Here is a 22,562-nt window from a genome sequence, read left to right on the forward strand (position 1 = left end):
TGTTGCATAAAATATATTGTTGTTGTTAGTGGAGTTTTGTTTGGCTAAGTAAATGACGTTTATACTTACTGCTATTTTGTATTGGTGAGAGTACTTGAAATTAAGGAGGCTTGAATTATTACTGACAGGTTTTATTTTATAATGGTAGGTGTGTTAGTAAGGTATTTGTGTTAGTTTTAATTTCTACATCGAGAAAAGTTTTTTTTTTAAATAAGAATATTTAATTCATATGTGAAATTTAGTAGGGAATTATTTTGAGGTTTTTTTTTATCAATATTAGTATATTTAAATCGTTAGTCAAAAGAAGAAAATCGTCTACATATCTCACATATATGGAAGGTTTGGGGATATAATTAAATATTATTTATTTTGAAATTAGAATTCGATAAACAATTACCGTAAAGCTGAGTCAATTGATAATCCGTCCACTTAGATGTATAGGGAGCTGTCAGGGCCATAATGACAAAACACCAGTGATGCAGTAAAGTAGTCATTTACATAGCATATTAGAGTTTAATAGCTGGAAGGACGGCATTTTTCTATTCAGTCGATGTAACATTTTAATTCTTTCGAACTTTTTTTTCTGTCGGAGTCGGGAATCTGCACAGAATTTTAAATTAAACTCTTTATTTAATCCATGAGGATAGCATGCTGTCGTCCCGTAAGCCATGACGTGCAGATGCCCAAGTTCAACAGAAACATTCCCGAGTTCGACAAGATACTCATGAAGAAAGTCGGAGGTTACATCAACCGACTCGTTGTTAAATAATACTTAAGATGAGAACAATAATCTGAAGAATTCAAATAGTACGAATAATTAATCCTCATTTTTTTCATTTTTGCCTATGTGATATTTTTCTGTTTCCATTTTCCCTTGAAACTTTAAATCTAGTTGTTATATTTTACTTTTTGAAGAATTTTATTTTCCTGCAAGAATAATTTTAACAATACCATAAATTTATTTCATTTTTAAAACAAAAATTGAAGCTAATTTTTTATCATTACAAAACTTAAGTTTTTATTTCGAATAATATTTTCGTGGAAAAGTAAGAATTTAAAAGATATTTAAAGATTTACTACCTGCGTAGCATCTAATAATACATTTATTAAGTATGCAACAATTTCGTTTTTTTCTTTTGCTGATTGTGGAGAAATGCGTGACTTACCTGGATAGACCACGTGCGGGTCGGTCACCAAAAATAAATAAAAAGAAAGAAAAGAAATGGTCAAGACTCTTATTTATAGAGTAGTGATCACGTGAGTTAGAAGAATATGCAAATAGAGGTGAACGATTTTGCGATATAAAAAGCCTGTGTTGTTAAGAGGAGGGGCAGACTGTTGGCAGAAGTCAGTGCTGTCAGACGTGCTTTAGAGTTTTGTTATTATATGCTGTGTTCGATTGTTGGGAGAGAGAAAAGAGAAGAGGAGGAACCAAGAAGACATTCTGCAGATACTTGACTTTGTGTTGGTTTTAAGCTATTTCGGCGCTTGGTGTGCGGTTACTAACAATGGACAGATTCGACATTCGCTTAATACCCGAGTTCGACGGATCTACCACTGGACCGGCTGTCGTTGAATGGATTGAAAAGGCAGAGAAAATCTGTAAACTGTGCAAAATTAAAGAACCAGCCACAGTTATCCCTTTGAGGCTAACCGGAGGGGCCTATGCAGTCTACCAACAACTCGGGGATGAACCAGACTGGGATGAAATCAAGCAGAGCCTGTATACAGCGTTTGGTACAGATCCATTTGTTGCGTGGCAACAGTTCACGAGCCGGACACTTCAACCCAAGGAAACAGTCGACGTGTACCTAGCCGACCTGCGAAAATTATCTGTACCGTTTGGTGGGGTCAACGATAAAATATTAATCTGTGCTTTTTTGGTAGGCCTACCCGAGGAGGTCAGTAAACTGTTGCGGGCATCATCAAGAATCGATGAATTGTCAACTGATGAGTTATTGGCCCGAGCTCGAAACATCTGTAAGGAACAGGAACCAATTGCAGCAGCAGCTCGTTTTCGACATGGAGGCAATGTGGACTCTCTTCCAGATAGTAATAAGCATGCCACCCCAGTGTGCTATAAATGTGGGGAGGCCAATCATTTTGCTAAAGAGTGCCGGAGTGATAGGAGAGGTGTATATCCACAATCAAAGAGACCAGTGCAATGCTATCGCTGCAATAAGTTTGGGCACATATCTCGCAACTGTTCGGGAAACGAAGTTCGGGGCAAGGTACTATCGCTACCCTTGCCCCCTGCCAACCAATAAACACAGGATTGCCTGTCATTAGCGTTAAACTTGATGATGTGCAGTGTTCAGCACTTATAGACACGGGGTGTTCCCGGTCTATAGTTAGTGCCCATTGCTGTCCGGTGTGGCGGAGGAACCCAGTCGGCGTTATGACCATCAATGGCTTATCACGGGTATGTTGTGGTGAAGGGACAGTCACAATCTGCACTGAGAAGGGTGACACAGCTAAAGTTGACGTTCTGGTGATTCAGGAGAAACCCCTTGGCTACGACATGTTGCTTGGAATTGATGCAATACAAGCACTAGGAGGCGTTACAATCACAGCAGCTAGAGGTATCAGGCTTGGAGAAGGGAAAGACGTCTGTGCAGCCATGTCGATTGAAGGAAAGGACTTCTGTGCTACATTTGATGACAACGAAAGGGTGTGGACTGCAAAGTAGAAATGGGCCATGGGCCAGGAACCAGATCGGCTGTGCAACACGATTCCAGAGTATGCAGTTTCTACCAAGAATAGGGCCGCATATGAAGAAGAACTTCAGATGTGGATTGACAACGGTTGGTTAATACCATACCCACAGGAACGTCTGGGACCACCCAAGGGATTAATTCCGCTCATGGCTGTTGAACAACCTACCAAAGAAAAAATTCGTCCCGTAATGGATTACCGAGAGTTGAATCGGCATGTTGATGCGTTTACCGGAAACGCAGATGTGTGCGCTGCTAAACTGAGAGAGTGGCGTCAAAAAGGGAGCAATGTAGCACTTCTGGATCTAAAGAGGCCCTACCTGCAGATACGTGTCCATGAGTCATTATGGCCGTTTCAGACAGTACTACTCAAGGGAAAACTATATTGTTTGACACGTTTGGGTTTTGGCCTAAACGTAGCACCCTTGATTATGACAACCATTATTAAAACTGTTTTGATGCAGGATGAGACCACAGCAAAAGCTGCTTCAGCCTACATAGATGACATCTATGTTAATGAGGACATAATGTCTGCGGATGCAGTTCGAATAAAACTGAAAGCGTTTGGGTTAATAAGCAAAGACCCTAAGCGCCTAAAGGATGGAGTGCCCGTGCTAGGCCTCGAGGTCTGGGAGGAGGGCAATACGTTGCGATGGAAACGAGGGAGCCCACTTCCAAAGTTACCCAATGTATTAACAAGACGTACTGTGTTTTCTATCTGTGGTAAATTGGTAGGACATCTACCTGTCTGTGGATGGCTCCGATCGGCAACAGGAGTGGTGAAAAGACGAGTGACTACAGTAACAAAAGGATGGGACGATGTTGCGGATGATGATTCTCTCCTACAAATGATGGCTGAAATGTTGTCCAGAGTGCATAGGAATGACCCTGCCCGGGGTGAGTGGCAAGTGTTTGGAAACGAACTAAATGCATGGGTTGACGCAAGTTCGTTGGCTACAGGTGTCGTGTTGGAGCAACTAGGTGTTGTTGTGGAAGATGCATGCTGGCTTCGTCCGAAAAATGATGCCCAACATATAAATTTGGCAGAACTTGATGCCACGTTAAAAGGTCTTAATCTCGCATTGCAATGGCAGACTAATGCTGTGCATCTCCACACTGACTCATTGTGTGTTTACCATTGGTTAACCGACACCTTGACTGGAAAGGCTCGAGTTAAGACTAGAGCTGCAAGTGAAATGCTAGTACGAAGGAGACTAGCAATAATTAAGCGTCTAGTTGACGAATACAGCTTGCAGGTAGACATTACGTTAGTCTCATCGATGCAGAATTTGGCTGATAGCTTGACTCGAGTACCAAAGAGGTGGATCGATGCAATGAGGCAGGGATCCGATCTTCAACAACAAACATGCGCGACTGTAACGGATCAATTAACACCTGACCAGATCCGTATGATACACCAGCAGATTGGACATCCTGGAATTCAGAGGACTGCATATTTTGTCCGAAGAGTATGCCCTGCAACTACAAAAGCATCAGTGAAAGCAGCCATACGTTCGTGTGAAGAGTGTCAGAGAATTGATCCGGCACCATCCCATTGCCAAAAAGGGAAGCTCGAGGTGGAGGGCAACTGGCAGCGAGTAGGGATGGACATAACACATTATGGGGGCAAACATTTTTTGACCATGACGGATTGTGGCCCGACGCGTTTCACAATATGGCGCCTGTTGACACGACAGGATGCAGCCAGCATTATACAACAGTTGAGAGCCGTCTTTTTTGAACGTGGTGCCCCGATTGAAATTCTGACTGATAATGCCGCCACATTTCGATGTCAAGAATTTCAGAAATTCGTGCACGAATGGGGGATTAAAATGCATTATCGGTGTGCATATTATCCCGAGGGTAATGGTATAGCAGAACGGTGTCACCGCACCATCAAAAGAATTGCAGCCAGGACGCAGTGCTCTATTCCAGAAGCTGTGTACTGGTATAATATAACACCCAAGGACAATGCAACACCAGCAACTGCACCAGCCAATGGGATTTACCAATATGAACAGCGTGTGAAAGGAGTTGATGCCATACCATCAGTGGTGAGTGTTGTCAATACACCATATCAGGTGAGAGACCTTGTTTGGATAAAAACCCCAAATGCTGGGTGCACTACGAAATTTTTCCGGGGAAAAATAGACGAAATCATAAGTCCTCAGACCATGTTGATTGGTGGCATACCACGTCACGTAAAAGATATCCGCCCTTGTTATACCTATTCTGATTCTGAGGACGATGAGGAGGATCACACACCGTTCAGAGATGATCCTGATCACTTACTGCCCCTTCAGGTGAGCATAGAAACACCACCAACAGAACCAGATGAGGGAATGATGGGACATACTGATGACAATAGTGAGGAGAGCGATGGACACAAGGAAGTAATGCCTCATCGAAATACTCGACAGAGACGAATACTGCCCACCCCCCGTGATTGCGAAACCCCGCGAGAAGGGATGATGGAGCATACCGAGGAGATGACGCCTCCGATTCTTCGGAGAAGTACCCGACAAAGACGGATACTGCCCCCCTGCCCTGATTGTGAGACACCGCCTATGGAACCACGAAACGGGATAATGGAACAGACTGGTAGTAATGATGGTGGTAATGAAGAAAACAGCAATGAGGAAGTGCTTCTTCGAAGGAGTACCCGCCAACGACGATTGCCCGCATGTCCTGTTTGTGATCATGAGATCAGGGGGGAGTGTGGAGAAATGCGTGACTTACCTGGATAGACCACGTGCGGGTCGGTCACCAAAAATAAATAAAAAGAAAGAAAAGAAATGGTCAAGACTCTTATTTATAGAGTAGTGATCACGTGAGTTAGAAGAATATGCAAATAGAGGTGAACGATTTTGCGATATAAAAAGCCTGTGTTGTTAAGAGGAGGGGCAGACTGTTGGCAGAAGTCAGTGCTGTCAGACGTGCTTTAGAGTTTTGTTATTATATGCTGTGTTCGATTGTTGGGAGAGAGAAAAGAGAAGAGGAAGAACCAAGAAGACATTCTGCAGATACTTGACTTTGTGTTGGTTTTAGTACAGTCTTGTCAAAATCATAAGATCACTTAAGAAAGTAAGCGTTTACACATATTATCGAATTTTTAATCAAACAAATGGTTGAAACTATTGCCAAAGGGTAAAATATTATGGAAAAAATGAAATCTGCTTCATTCGAAACCTTAACCCTGATCTAATAATTATTTTTTAAGAAACAAACATTTTAACCTGGTCAAAATGATAAGACCACTGATAATTTATCCAACAAAAGGCAATTATAAATTACTAAAAAGGGTCTCAGTATTTATACGAATTACTTCAAAAATTCTCTTTGGCATGCTTGCGACTAAGTTTTTTATCAGTTACAAAGGAATTTTATCCCATATACTGAAAACTGAATCAGAAAGTTCCTTTATCGAATCATACTGGGTTCCATCCTTGAACACTTCTTTTGCCATCCATCTCCAAAGATTTTCAATGCGCTTAAGGTCCGGAGAACATGTTAAATGATCTAACAATTCTATATTATTTGAAGAAAAGTATTCTCGTGCTTGTCGAGAAGTGTGTATCGCAGCGTTGTCCAATCCAATTTGTTCCACACAGATGTGGACCTTCAGTTCTGATAGAAGCATTTTCAAGCATTGAAATGTACTTCAATGATGTTTGCCGGCCTTTCACTACTTGCAACTTTAGGGTCCCAGCTGACGAGAAAGCACCCCAGATCATTAAACACCCTCCTCCACTATGCCGAGTTGAAAAAGTCTCTTTGGGCAAATTTTTATCATGCCAATAGTGTTGAAATCCATCTGGACCATCTAGATTAAACTTTTTCTCATCGGAGAAAATAACATTTTCTCACTTCTCTTCATCCCAAGTCTGGTATTTGGCGGCATATTTAAGTCAGTTAGTTTTGTGCTGTTCAAGTATACGTGGTTTCTGCAGTCGCTTTAAATGATTGAAACCCTTCATTTTCAGATGCCTTCTGATGGGTTTAGGACTACATTCTGCTGCTGTTTGGCTTTTCAATCGACTTGAGCTCATACTGGAGGTTTTTTTTTTAAACTTCTTCTGATATTTTATTTTTATTTTTATTTTTTTGACCTGGACTCTTTTTGTGCCCATATTGATCTGGATTTCTTAAAAAATTTGTGATGACCGTTTTGCTACGATTCACTTCGTTTGCAATGGATCTATGGGAGAGTCTACCCCTATTAAGCTCAAACATCCTTCCTCTCTCAAACTCTGATAATGGTTTCCCGTTTGCCATTTATAATTTAGTAAGATGTTTTTTATCCACTAACAAGTTACTTTTAGTAACATAGAAAGCTTTTCGTATTCATTTTTCCAAAACTAGCCGATTTTATTAAAGTGGTCTTATCATTTTGACCAGGTGAAAATATTTGTTTCTTAAAAAATAATTATTAGATCAGGGTTAAGGTTCGAATGAAGCAGATTTCATTTTTTTTCCATCATATTTTCCCTTTTGGCAATGGTTTCAACCATTTGTTTCATTAAAAATTCGATATTATGCATAAACGCTTACTTTCTTAAGTGGTCTTATGATTTTGACCAGGACTGTATATATATATATATATATATATATATATATATATATATATATATATATATATATATATATATATATATATATATAACTACTTAATTTACTCACATAAAATTAATATACAAAAGTATAGTTTTATGCGTAACAAAAACAATAAAAAATGTAGACACCATGACAAAAATAAAACCAACACTAGCAAAAATAATAATAATAATAATAATAATAATAATAATAATAATAATAATAATAATAATAATAATAATGATAATAATAATATACCAACCCGGACAAGAACAACCATACTATAAATAAAAAATACTAATAAAAAACAAGATAAATGCAACTGTAGACACCGTACACTTTGCCCACTTCAAAATAAATGTCTAACAAAAAGCGTAGTTTACCAGCCCACAATATTTGCGAAAGAAAACCCGAATAACAAGAAATATTACGTAGATATGACTTCCTTAGATTTCAAAACCCGATACTATGACCACAAAAGTACATTCAACAATAAAAAACACCGTATGAAAACAACACTAGCAAATAAATACTGGGAACTCAAAGAAAGCGAACATTCGCCGGTAGTCGAATGGAAAATAATAAGACAAGCTACCACGTGTAGGGACCTAGACGACCCATGTAGATTATGCCTTCATGAAAAATTTGCTATCCTGTACTTTAAAGAACCCCAACATCTATTAAACTGTAGAAGAGAAATAGCAAACAACTGTATTCACAAGATAAAAATTTACTCTAGGATAGCGATACAAAATAGTTTTAAAACTAACAAAAACAATAGAAAATAAACAAATAAATAAATTAAATAAACATGAATATACTCAAACGATCATACATATATGTATGTATATATATATATATATATATATATATATATATATATATATATATATATATATATATATATGTATATATATGTGCATATATGTATGTACACATATATATATTTATATATAAACTAACATAAAAAAAACAAAAAATACTAACCTAGTTTTCAAACAGATCAAGAAACTAAATAGAGCACACACAAAGGAACAGGTCAACCAGAGGCCAAATAGGCCTTTGTCCGATAAATGCATGCTCATTGGCTGATAGGAAGGGCGCGGTGGATACTAGAAAGCTGATTGTCTAACTAAAATCTCAATAGAAAAACGATAAACAACCACAGAATTCATGCATAAGCCTGAAGAGTCCTAGAGTGAATGAAACGCGGAATATTCAGTGTAGCTTAATCGCCATATATATTTTATAAATTACTAACTATATATATATATACACATCAGTGTGTTTGAGTTAAGACTATAGTGTAAATTGAAATAAGACACCCTTATCAGGCAGCCGATAAATGTTTCACCCACTCATAATTTTATCGTTATCGAAATTGGTTAAATCACTAATTTTTTTTAAATCAAAAACATTGATTGATTGCTCTAGTTAGTGTACCGAAAGGACACTTCACATGCTTCCCCGTGGTGACTCAATCCAAAGTACATTGCAGTCTACACTGTTGATTTTATAAAATTATCTGTAAAGAAAGGCTTCACTTTTTTCACAAGTTTAATAAGCAAAAGTCAAATAGTATGATTTAATTGTGCTTTAAACATGAACTTTCGAGCGCACCCCTGTCTTATCAAAGAACCACCCGTTGATTTTATAAAATTCCTTTTTCATAATCACTTGAAGTTAAACGTAAAAAAGTCAAATATCATGGTTCAATTGTGCTCTCAATAGAAACATTTAGAATGCGCCTCTGTCTTGTAAAAGATGTAGTTGATTTTATAGGTTGAAGCTTTCTGCTTGTTTGGTGATAAATCTTCTCAAATGCACTGTTTATGTTGGGTTGTATAAAAATGTTAACTTTGGTCAAAATCAGACTCCCTTTTTAATCGGATTGTTTCGAGTAGCGAGACGCATTCCTATACAAACCGTATGTAAGAACGCTCCCAAACACATCAAGTACCTTCTTGTGAAATTTCAAAAAAGCCGGCTCAGCCGTTTCCGAGTTCATAGGGCACACACACACACATCCATAAAGTTCCTTTATATAATAGAAGAAATGTACGCGCGCGCACACACACACACACACACACACACACACACACACATATATATATATATGCTCTTGCACAAGTAATTTGGGTATATTGCTGATTTTATTTATTTTTCTTTGTTAGCAATTCTGTGTTATTTAATTGTTATGTTTACCTGAACGTTTCAAATGAGTTACCTGCCCTTTGTTTATATTCTTTTTATTTGGGACGTATTTTTCTTATTATTATTAATTTTATTTACTTAAAATTTGACTATTTTATTCAAATATCTATTAAATATTTTTATGTGCCTGCAGGTAAAATTAATTAAAAAAAAAAGTTGATTTTTTTTGGCTTTTTGGATTTTAACGTTATTGGATATTTTACCTTTCACCAGACTATCTATTCTCGTGAAATCACCTTTTTCTTCCCTCTATTCCCTCTGCTTCACTATTCTTTACAAGTAAGATCTATGACTTACTTATAGTTTCATTAAATACTTTTGCAAGCAAAATCTGATCCCGTATTTTGCTAATCCCTACCCTCTGATGAGAAGGAAAGTATTTCTTTGAAACTCTGCAGATTAAGGACCATCCACTTATTTTGTGCTCCATTTTTAAAATTAAATGTTTTTAATTCTTTTTCAAAGTGCTTTTTAGCATGTTTTATTAACTACTTGTTCTTATTATAAGCTCTATTTCCTATTTCGTTTTATTGAGATTTTACATCTGGTGGACATCACTTTATAAATATTAACTCTTGAATATTTATAATATACCTTAGATTTTCCATCTTAGATTATCTTGGTAAACTTAATTGTAATTCTTATTTCAATATATATATAATGCATTATAAAGTTGTTAATCATTATATTTATACAGATCTAACTTTACCATGTTGCCTCTCACATTACACGAAGCCAATCCCGGGCATCATTTTCAGGTAACTACAACAATATCTTATAAATTTTCCCAGTGTCTGACTGTGTGTGTGACGCGATTTATCTCAGCCTAGAGGCAACCCACTGTTATGATTTAATTTGCTCCAAACTCATCAAATGAAGAAAACTCTAATAATAATCCTACTACTTCAGAGACTTTATTTGAACCTTCGATATCTCCGTGGCGAGCGCAGGTTCTTGTAACTTCGAATGAGAATCATAAGAAAAGAATGGTAGTCGACTACAGCGATACCATTAATAGATTCACGGAACTAGACGCTTACCCAATGCCTAATATCAATAAGATGGTAGACGACATCGCTCAATATAACATCTTCTCTACTCTCGACCTAAAATCTGCTTATCACCAAATACCTATAAATCATGCTGATCGTAAATTCACTGCGTTTGAAGTAAGTGGCAAACTTTTTCAATTTACTCGTCTTCCTTTTGGCGTCACCAATGGAGTAAGTGCTTTCCAGAGGAGCATAGACTATATTATAGAAAAAGAAAATCTAACCGATACCTTTGTGTATGTTGATAACGTAACTATATGTGGGAAAAATCAAGAAGAACACGATTACAATCTTCAAAAATTCTACAAAATTGCTAAACAATATAACATCACTTTAAATGAAAATAAAAGCATAATTTCTTCTAGTTCTATTACTCTACTCGGCTACACCATAGAAAATAATCAAATAGCTCCCGATTATCAAAGACTAAAACCATTACTCGAAATGCCACCTCCGCTGAATCTTAAATCTCAAAAAAGAATAGTTGGAATGTTTTCCTATTACTGCAAATTCATTAAAAAAATTTCTGATAAAATTTTATTACTAAATCAAAACAAAGAATTTCCACTACCTCCATCTGTATTAAAATCTTTTCAAACATTGAAAAATGATCTAAAAGACGCCACTTTAATAACGGTAAATCCAAATAAAGAATTTGAAGTAGAAACGGACGCTAGTAACTATTGCATTGCTGCAACACTAAATCAAGAAGGTCGTCCTATTGCATTTTTTTCAAGAACTCTCAATACTAACGAAATTAAGCACCATGCAGTAGAAAAAGAGGCAGCCGCTATTGTAGAAGCTCTCCGTAAGTGGCGACATTTTCTACTCGGCAGGCACTTTAAAGTCATCACAGATCAGAAGAGCATCAGCTTCATATTCGACAATAAAAGAAAATCAAAAATTAAGAATGACAAAATATGTCTGATCTTGAAGAAAATCAGAAATTAAGAATGACAAAATATGTCGTTGGCGTATAGAATTATCCCAATACAATTTCACTATAGTTTATCGACCTGGACCTGAAAATATTGCTGCTGACACATTCTCTCGCATCTCTGCTCTTACTTACAATCTACAAGATCTTCGTGATTTACATAAACAATTATGTCATCCTGGTGTTTCAAGACTAAGCCATTTTATAAGAACGAGGAACCTCCCTTTTACTTTGGATCAAATTAAGAATATTACTGACTCTTGCTCATCCTGTCAATTACTGAAACCCAAATTCGCCAATACCAATGGAGGGACTCTCATTCAAGCCATATTACCTTTTCAACGATTAAATCTTGATTTTAAAGGCTCTCTACCTACTTCTATACATGGCAACAAATATCTACTTACTCTAATTGATGAGTATTCCCGTTTTCCTTTCGCTTTTCCTTGCAGAGATATGACAAGCAAAACCATTATCCACTGTCTAAACAAACTCTTTTCAATTTTTGGTTTGCCTGACATGATACATACTGACCGTGCTTCTGATTTCTTAGCAAGAGAAATAAAGGATTTTTTACACAAAAAAGGAATTGCTACTTCTAAAACAAGTAGATACCATCCTAAAGGTAATGGACAGATTGAAAAACTCAACGGTACCTTATGGAAGGCCATTCAAACAACATTACATTCTAATCAAATGAAACTACCTTATTGGGAAGACATACTACCGGACGCACTTCATTCAATTAGATCATTACTTTGTACTGCCACTAATATGACTCCCCATGATAGACTATTTAAATATAGTCGTAAATCTGCTTCCGGAATTTCAATTCCTTCTTGGGTTAAACCAGGCCCAATATATATTAGAAACCACACTAAAACAAGTAAACATGACCCTCCTGTAACGCCTGCCACCCTAATAGATGTCAACCCCCACTACGCTTATGTTCAACTACCTTCTGGTACTGAAACCACTGTCAACGTTCGAGACTTAGCTCCAAACTCATCAAATGAAGAAAACTCTAATAATAATCCTACTACTTCAGAGACTTTATTTGAACCTTCTACTAATGAAAACATTGGTCATGAGGAAGACAAAAATCAATCGTCTGATCTTGAAGAAAATCAGATTTCACTAAAAAATAATACTGAAAATCAGCATCCCTGCCAATCTGTGCGGAGGTCGTCCCGAGTTCGACAATTCCCTAGTAAATATAAGGATTTTGTGACTAAATACTGAAAAACTGCAGTTTGGGTTCATATGTTATTTGTAAATAAAATGATTCTTATGTGATTGTAAAAAAAAAAAAAAAAAAAAAATTTGTCTATAATTAATTACCCCTTACTTGAATACTTTAGGACGGGGAAAATGTTATGATTTAATTTGTTGTTAAGAGTTATCCCCCTTGGGATTGACATTCATAATAAAAGCGCCCTCTGTTTCATTTTCCCGCTCGATCCTTTCAAGAGCGTACGTGTATTTTACAGTTAATAAAACCTTTCTAAAAGGCAATTCTTTACTTACTGATACTATTCACTTCACCCACCCATGCAAGTAAGGTACCGAAATGAAGCTTATGACCCAGTGGATTTTTTAGTGATATTCATATCCATGTTTGGTGTATGGAAATGGGAAAAAATGCAAAAAATGCAACATTTTATTTACTGGATATTTTTCTGGTATTCACCGGAAGTTATTATCTCTCTTAGTAAGTTCGATTTACTGTCTGTGTGCAAGTAAGGTACCGAAATGAAGCTTATGACCCAGCGCATGTTTTAGTTATATTTATATCCATGTTTGGTGTATGGATTTTTTTCCAGTGTTATTTGAAATTCTCATTGTGGACATTTTAATTCTTATTATATTTCATGAAGAAGTCGAGGCTGAAAAAAGTTTTTTCTCTGAAAACCTACTATTTCTATTAATACTATTTCTATTAATACTATTAATACTATTTCTATTATAATATAAATCGTATTGATATTAAATCTTATTGATATTATAATATAAAACCTTATATTACTATTTAAATTAAAAGCTATTAAAATCCAATGTTCATAAATAAAGTGCCACCTTACATGCCACCAAAGGCAGGATAATTACTCCTCTTTGTTATGAGAAATTATCGTCTCCCCTGATTTTGCTCCAAGACAGTGGCAAAAAAAACTAACAATTACAACAAAACATACCTCTAAAATTTGACCCAAATTTTATTCGTTCTTCGTTGCAAAATAAGGAAATATCTAATTTGCATCTGTATATAGCTGGTAACACCTCGAAAGGTAATAGTTCTTTATCTTCATCGGGAACTGGAATTCGGGTTCGGCTCTGTTCGAAGATCGGATTAATTACAGCCGTTTGAAGGGTTGGTATGATGCTTTCTGATGAAAGATTCAATTCTCGACCTGAGTCGACATTACAGAAGTTCATAAAGAATGTTCAATTGAAGGAAAAGTCATTGAAGACAATTCAATAATTCTGACCTTAAAAAGTCTCTTCGAGACATGTATAATAATAACAAGGAGACGAAGGGTAAAGGCGCACAAATGCCTCATATACAGAGAGAGTTGAGTCTCATCCTTCTCCTATGGCTGCTTGTCTGGAACTGCCTGAAAAGTAAACCCACCAAGTCCAATGCTCGGCGGTTAAAATTTCGATCAGTCTGATTGGTCTAAAGAAAGACAGTGGGTGGCCAATCAGACGATGAGGGGCCTGCTTATAATTGTAGAATTTCTCACGTTGTTTAAAGCCTTAAAAATTGATACAAACCTGTGCACTCAAGAAAAATAAATTGATACAAGTCCTGTGCATTCAAGAAAAATAAAAGAAAAACATGGCCTCTTTTTTTCTTTATGTACTTGCGATACTGTCACCTGATATGCAAATGAGAATCTTCCGGTTTGAAATAAAATGCCTAATTTTTCAAAGACTGGGTTTGATTTGCATTTGGATGTTGGAGTAGTAAGTTTTCTCAGCAGAAAGTAAAAAGAAAAGTTAATATGACATAAAACGTCTAAACCAACCCAGCCGAGGATGTTTCCTGTGACAGAGTTGATCACCCGGACAAGAGGCGTTGGTTTGAAGAATTGAATCAATTCATCGTTGATATTCAGTCAAATGTGTTCAGTCATTTCACCGTGGGGCGATGTAACACAAAGTAGGGGATTAAACAACCAGCACACAAGGCGCGATGCATTCTGCCCCCCCCCAAATGGTTGGAACCCTACCCTTGTCAGGCAATAAACTCTTATGGTATGGTTTGAGAGAATGGATGCTTCATGACTGTATAGAGCCATATCCTTAACCGAGCGAGCAAGGCCTTCACTGTCACAATGGCACAGATTCCATCCAACTAATTGTCAATAGCGTATCCTTAACTGGTATGGTTACTGTCTAAAAGGGAGATCGCAAGTTTTTCGAGCACTATAGAAAGTAGCATCAAAACACGGTTGAAAGGATGTTACATGTTTCTTAGAAGTAATCAACTTTTTTATTTACATGTGATTCGCCAAAGTTTTTAATTGGATCGACTTACAATTATCTTCTTGATTAGTGAACTTATGTGATAACAATTTTTTCGACTAGAGATTGCTATCACTCTTATTATCATAAGCATTATTTTAATTTTTATTGTTGTTATTGGTATCACCACTATTATCTTATTATTTTATTATCATTATAACGATTATTACTATTATTATCATCAATATTTTCATTGTTAATATGTGTGTGTGTGTGGGGGGGTGTTTTCTTATAATTGGAGAAAGGTCAGCTGATGGTCTACTTGTGATGCATGTCTGATGCTCTGCATAACCTCTTGTTTAGCCCCCCCTTACCTAAACCGAAACTCTTTAAAAAAATATGACGACAGTACAATCTAAAAATAAGCTTAAACCAGGCTTAGGGACAAACAAATTCAACTTGCCTCCTCCCTTGAGGCTTGCATTCACAAATATCCGTGGGCTTAGAACTAATTTAGCTGATGTTGAAGCATTTCTCTTAACAAATACCCCGGATATCTTAGCACTAAGTGAGACTAACCTACACTCCTCCATCCCCTCTAACCACTTTAACATGCCTGGATATCTCCCACTCTGCCGTAAGGACTCTGACAGACACATGCACGGACTTGGAGTTTACATTCGTAATACCCTTCCCTTGACTAGAGAAACAAACCTAGAAACAGATGATCAAGCCTTTATGTGCTTTAGACTAAACATGCAACACAATATTAGCTACTATTATTTTCCCTACCGCTCTCCCTCGACTCAGGACTGCATCATAATAAACAAAGTCTCTGACAGCATAGACACGGCACTGTCCCTCGACACTAGCGCATAAATACATGTATTTGGTGACTTTAATGTCCACCACAAAAACTGGCTTGGATTCTCTACTTACACAGATGCAGCGGGCAGCACAACTCATAGCTTCACTATATCTCACTCCCTATCACAAATTATTACGTTTCCAACCCGTTTCCCTGATCAGGAAGAACAACACGCATCACTTCTAGATCTGTTTTTGACCACAGTTCCCGATGACTGCATAACGAAGACCCACAGCCCACTCGGGAACGCTGATCATGCAGTGATAATGGTTGAAATTGCCCTAAACTCTAGAGCCAAAACTGAAGAGCCAGTGCTCAAAACAACGAGATATTATAAAAAGGCTGACTGGGAAGCCATCAGGGAACTAATCAGAGATGCCCCATGGAGAAATATTTTTTCTCTCCCTGCTGACCAGTGTGCAAACGAGACCACTGACTGGTTCAAAACTGCAATCGAAGCGCATGTTCACATGCGAAAATTTTATAGTAAGCCCACCTCTCCCCAATGGTTTACATCGACTTGCGCAACTGCCATTGCTCAAAAGCAGCATGCATACCGCAGATTTAACCGACATAAGTACAGTTCAAACAGACAGAAGTATATAGAAGCTAGAAATAACTTTAAGAAAGAAATAACGATAGCTAAGAGAGAATTTACTGAAACCACTAAAAAGCGCATCGAAGCACAAAACCTAGGAACTCGAGACGTCTGGAAAATCTACCACAGTGTAGTAAATAATGGGCAATCAACAATTCCCCCACTAACCAACAATCACGAGGTTGTCTCCTCAGCAACCGTCAAGGCTAACATGCTTGCCAATCGGTTTGCCTCAAACTCCACACTGGACCCTTCCAACTACCCCCTACCTGACTTTCCTATGCGGACAGACGCCACGCTAGGCTATCTGAAAACCACCCCTGCTCAGGTGCATGCTATCATAAAAAACCTTGACACTTCAGAAGCATGTGGACCCGATCTTATCCCAGCTGTGCTATTGAAAAAGTGCTCAGCCAAAGTAGTTCCAGTTCTCTCCAAACTCTACAACAAATGCCTTAATGAAGCTTGCTTTCCGGGCTGTTGGAAAACTGCTTCTGTTGTACCAGCATTCAAGAATTCTGGCGAAAGGAATGACCCATCAAATTATCGCCCCATTAGCCTCCTCCCACTTTTTGCCAAAATATTTGAGACCTTAATTAACCATGCTCTAGTCCATCACCTTATAGATGCTAACCTTCTGACTGACAAACAATATGGATTTAGATAAGCCCGTTCCACAGCAGACATCCTAACTGTAATCTCTGAACGTATATACCATTCACTGGACAAAGCGGGGGAGGGCAGAGCGGTAGCTCTAGATATATCTAAGGCTTTTGACAGGGTATGGCATGAGGGTTTCCTCAGGAAAATTAGATTATACGGTATCACTGGTAGAATACTTAACATAATTAAATCCTTCTTAGATAAGAGAAAAATCCAGGTTGTCCTCGACGGTCGTACATCTAAACAATATGATATAAATGTGGGGGTGCCCCAGGGTTCTATCCTTGGACCTTTATTTTCCTGATATTCATAAATGACCTCCTCGACAAAATTGCTTCTGAGATGGGTATATATGCTGATGACATTACACTGTATGGCAGGCACGACAGGAAGACAAATGAACACATTTCTAAAGAAATGGCAGAAACACTAGAGGAAGACCTCCAATCTGTGGACAAAAGTGGTTGATCGCGTTCAATGCTGCCAAGACTAAACTAGTTTCATTCAATAATTATAAGAAACTCTCTCTACCACCTATAGCAATGGGCAACGACTCTTTATCTGAGAGTCCATCTTTCAAACTCCTTGGCCTAACGTTCACAGGAAACATGAGTTGGAACAATTACATTGAAGGGATTGCCAGGACCGCTGCAAGAAAGGTGGGCTCTCTCTGCCGTGCTAGACAACTACTAATACCCGAAAGTATCCTGTACCTCTATAAGGCCACCATTTGCCCATGTATAGAGTATTGCTGTCACATCTGGGCTGGTGCATTTGCTACTAGTCTCTCGCTCCTTGACAAGGTTCAAAAGAGAGTCGCAAACCTGGTAGGCCCTGAACTGGCATCTAAGCTTCAGCCTCTGTCCCATCGACGAAATGTTGCATCCCTCTGCCTGTTCTACAAGTATTTTAATGGTGAATGCTCTGTCGAACTGCAATCACTTTTGCCCCCACGACGTGAGCACCCTCGACAAACCCGACAGGCTGCTAAATCCCACCCCCACACTGTAGAGATCCCTAGATGTAAAAGATCTTTTTACTCCAATAGTTTCTTCCCCAGAACCGCTAGACTCTGGAATTCCATTCCAGGTCCCTGCTTCCCCAACAGTACTGACGTGCAGAAGTTCAAGTGTAACGTGAACCAACATCTTGTTGCCCAAATCCCTACATAGTACCCCAGTAGTTGTTACCCCTGATAGTAGCCCCCTACACCAAAGTGGCAATTTGCCTGTTTGGGGTGAAAATGTAATAAAAAAAAAAAAATTCTTCTTGCATTGTGTTCGCACTTGCGTCAGAATGGTCAGATGAATGGTCCGTAATGCAAAATATTATCGTTTATTTTCGAAATATTACCGTCGTCAGATATATGTTGGACGTTTTTAACATACATCATTTCTATAATAAAGTAATACGAAAACTTAGTGACTAAAAAAGCAACAAATTTTAATTAACTTCTTCTTTTTTTCTTTTTGAGTGCATTTGATTTCGATTACTGTTGTGAAGAACAATTTACCCCTATTTGAGAACTGTGGAATCAACCAGTTCTATGAATGCCTCTGGTTTCAGAGACTAAATGGAGACATTCATACCATGTTTAACTGCATGCTACGAACATGTTCCTCTCATACCACTTTAGTGGCTCCTGTATTCTTTATGTATACATATTATATTATATACACTTTACTTTATTATTCTGTATACATATTATATTATATACACTTTACACTACATGTGGTTTCTTTCATTTGTAACCCCTAGCACGGGTCTACAACAATTGGCTGATGAGGACGATTCAAGAACTTTCCGGATCAATCTACAGTAATTGCTAACAACAACTGAATGATGAATATTCGGGCTAGGAATTCACTTAAAAAATAAAACAGCCATTGGAAAACAGTATTTGACGACCAAAAGGAACACACGCGGATATTCGAAATAATTTTTTCCTACACTCGGGGGAATTTTGAAACTTCAAAAGTATTTATTTTTCAAAAGTTCGGTGAAAAATTGGAAAAACTACTTGTCTACGTTGGGGAAACAAAAACAACATTCGAGCGTAAAAATCCACAAACTTCGAAAAAAGGACAACACTCCTTGCCGAAAAAAAGGATTTTACAAAGACGTTCTCAAAAAGTCTTATTTTGCTGTTTAAAAAAGCTACTAAAACGTAAACTATGAGCTGAAACAGAACTTATAAGACAAATTGCGTAGAGAACTATTATTACTGAATATATGAGCCCAAGTTTTCAGCAAGTACAAAAAACCTTGTCATCCTAAAAAGCATGTCTTATGGTAGAAAGGCATTAGCGTTGGAAAAAGAAAAGGAAAAAAACTCCTGCAAAAGTAAATGATATATTTTATTTTATTGACTAAAAGCGAGTATTTGCACAAATTAAAAAAAGACGTTTGATTTTAGTCCAATTAAAATAAACTTTCACTGGTCGATAGGACTGCACGCCGAAGAAGAAGAAAAACGATTTCGCTAAGCACGACAAATAAAGTGTTAACGAGAAAAGGACATTCTTTTTCGCAGAGAGATCAAAAAGAATAGCCAATATTTAATAAATGCTGTAAACTCTCTTTCACAGATAAGTAACTTTTTCTTTCTAAAGAAAAAAAAAAGAAAAAGAATGTGTAGGATCAACAAGGAATTGAACCCAGTACCTACACGTTACGAAAATTGAAAAATGACAAACGAAATCTACTGCTTTCTGCATGAATGCAAACGCCGAATTATTTTCTCAGAAAAATTGTCACACGAGGAAATAAATATATGAAAGAAATATTCGTTAAATAACCCGGTACGAATTTTGTAAAGGTTTTTTTTGCTATAGTTGGTACTAAAGGAAAAGTAAATCAACGAATTGGGATGTTTTGTCATATTAAGTAAAAATAAAAATCAAAATGGACGAGTTTAAAAAACAAATTTTGGAAATGGTGAAATTCCAACAAAGTCAACAATTAGAACTTGAAAAAGGGTTCAGAGAAGAGCAATTGGCAACACAGAAACAAAACGAAGAGAAAAAATTGGCAATACAGAAACAAAACGAAGACAAACAGTTCAATTCAATAAAATATCTCGAAGAAAACCGAGGAAGAGAAAAGAAAGAAATGAACGAACAAATATTGGAAAAGCAGTTAGATTTAATGAAATTCTTCGAGTAAAAACATGAAAGAGATATGAAAGAAATGAATGAACAAATATTGGAATTGAAAAAATTACATTTAGAGCAACAAAACCAGTCAGATAAAAATGGATTTGATAACGCAAGTTTTAGTGAATAAGCACAGCGGAGAAGCAAGCACGGTTTTTTCCTCCAAATGCGATCCGGCAGCTATTGATACATTTCACTATGCTCTTGAGGAAGACCTAACGTTTGAGGCATATTTCATAAAATTTGAAGACCTTTGTAAAATTGATTGCAAAGAAGGTTCGTTTATTGTTATGGAAGTAAGGTACATCCGAACATAACAAATTCGGGGACTTTATTTTACCAAGAAAACCCAACGAATTGTCGTTTGACGAGGCAGTCACACAATTAATGGATTTATACTGTCCAAAATAGAAGCTCTTTTCATAAAAGATGGAAATGCATGAAAGGAGAGTCAGGACTATACGACATTTGCGCCTATAGTTAATAAGCACTGTGACGATTTCAAATTGTCTTCATTATCGGCGGACAATTTCAAATGCTTAATATTCACACAAGGTTTGATAGCCACAAAAGACGCCGATATAAGACGTCGTGCTCTAAATGAATTGGAATTAGAACCTGATTTGACGCTTCAGAAACTGACTGAAGTCATCAGTTCGTGGCAATAAAGCAAGATTCCCGAAACATAGAGGAAGCAGGTATCGCTCACATTAAAAAAAATACGCTTCAAAAATAAAAAGCACCCGCCTGCCAGCAATTACCAACGATGGGACAAAAAGAACCCTCCACAAAATTATCAGGATAGATAACCTAGGACCCCTGGTAGCAAATGTGGAGGAACTCATGGGTACAATGCATGTCAATACCAAAGGAAAATAACACGTGACCTATGCAAGCAAGCAGGATACAAGGCCTCATATTGCAGAACAAAAGTAGCAAAAAAAGAGCTAAACGTAAAAACTTCAAAAATTGACCCTTCACCAACAGAGAACATAAAGAAATATGTTACGGCGAGAATCAGAAATAAAGAAGTAAAACTGCAGCTCGATTCAGGGTCGGATTTATCAATTATAAATTTTCACGCGTATAATAGAAGAAAGCCCACGATGACAAAGACGAATAAGGTAAAAAAATAAATTTTGAGGGGGAGCTAGTTATAATGTGTCACTAAAAACGAACACTTTTAGCTTTTTAGTTGTTTAAAAAGCTAAAAGTGTTCGTTCTAAGGAACGCAACAAACTTATTCGGGACCGATTGGATTCAGGAATTTGAATTATGAGACTCGCCAATAAGTGATTTTTGTCACAAAGTCGAAGATCTAATAGCCGAAGCCGACAAACTCAAAAAGGATCTCAAAAAATCTTTCCCAAGTGTTTTCTCCGAAAAGCTTGGATGCTGCACAGAAATAAAGGCGTGATTCGAATTGATGGACGAAGCAAAACCAATATTCAAAAAGCCACAGAGCGTACCGTGAGTGGGTAGCCCCCACCGTATACACGAAAAAAAATCTAAAGAGATTAAGGTATGCGCAGACTTTTCGACCGGATTGAATGCGGCGCTCAAGAACCATCACTACCCACTACCAAACCCAGACAAAATATTCGCTAAGTTAAATGGCGGAAAATATTTTTCAAAAATTGACGAAAGCGAGGCGTACCTACAAATACCAGTAGAGGAAGATAGCTCGAAACTTTTGTGTATCTTACCGCACAAAGGACTTTATAAATTCAATATATTAGCATTTGGTATAAAAGTAGCACCTGCAATTTTCCAACAGGTAATTGATACTTTGCTAAGCGGTTTGGATTTCGCAATAGGCTACCTGGACGATATTTTTATGCGTAGTCAAAATGTTGAACAACATAGAGATCATGTATTTCAAGTGTTTGACAGAATAAAAGAATATGGTTTCACATTGAAGGAAACAAAATGCAAATTTTTTTTTTTTTTGGAACGAATTAAATACCTGAGTCATATCATAGATAAGGACGGGAGGAAACCCGATCCAGACAGGTCCACAGCTATAAAAGGCATGCCAGAACCTCATAATGTAACTACATTGCAGATTTTTTTTAGAGCTCGCGAACTATTATCAAACTTTCATTAAGAACATGTATGAATTGCGTGTGCCATTGAATGTACTATGAAAAAAGGATAAAAAATGGGGCTGGACCCCTGAGTGCCAGGAAGCGTTTAAGAAATTAAAAGATGTATTGACGTCAGATTTATCCCTGGCTCATTTAAATCAGAAACAAGAGATTATTAACGCAACTGACACAAGTTCTTATGGGATCGGGGCGTGC

At 37.3% G+C, this 22,562-nt stretch overlaps 1 protein-coding gene across 3 annotated transcripts in view; it reads left to right on the forward strand.

The window, feature by feature from the left end:
- Nucleotides 1-22,562, forward strand: part of LOC145263165 (uncharacterized) — a 1,002,407-nt gene that overhangs the window by 920,559 nt on the left and 59,286 nt on the right. For all 3 annotated transcript variants that reach the window (XM_080120191.1, XM_080120190.1, XM_080120192.1), the window contains one exon: nucleotides 10,219-10,279. In XM_080120191.1, the coding sequence (XP_079976317.1) occupies nucleotides 10,219-10,279 (61 nt within the window). The remainder of the gene's footprint in view (nucleotides 1-10,218; nucleotides 10,280-22,562) is intronic.

This window comes from Euprymna scolopes, chromosome 38 (assembly GCF_053919585.1).
Source record: "Euprymna scolopes isolate OS-2025 chromosome 38, ASM5391958v1, whole genome shotgun sequence".
Classification (NCBI taxonomy): Eukaryota; Metazoa; Mollusca; class Cephalopoda; order Sepiida; family Sepiolidae; genus Euprymna; species Euprymna scolopes.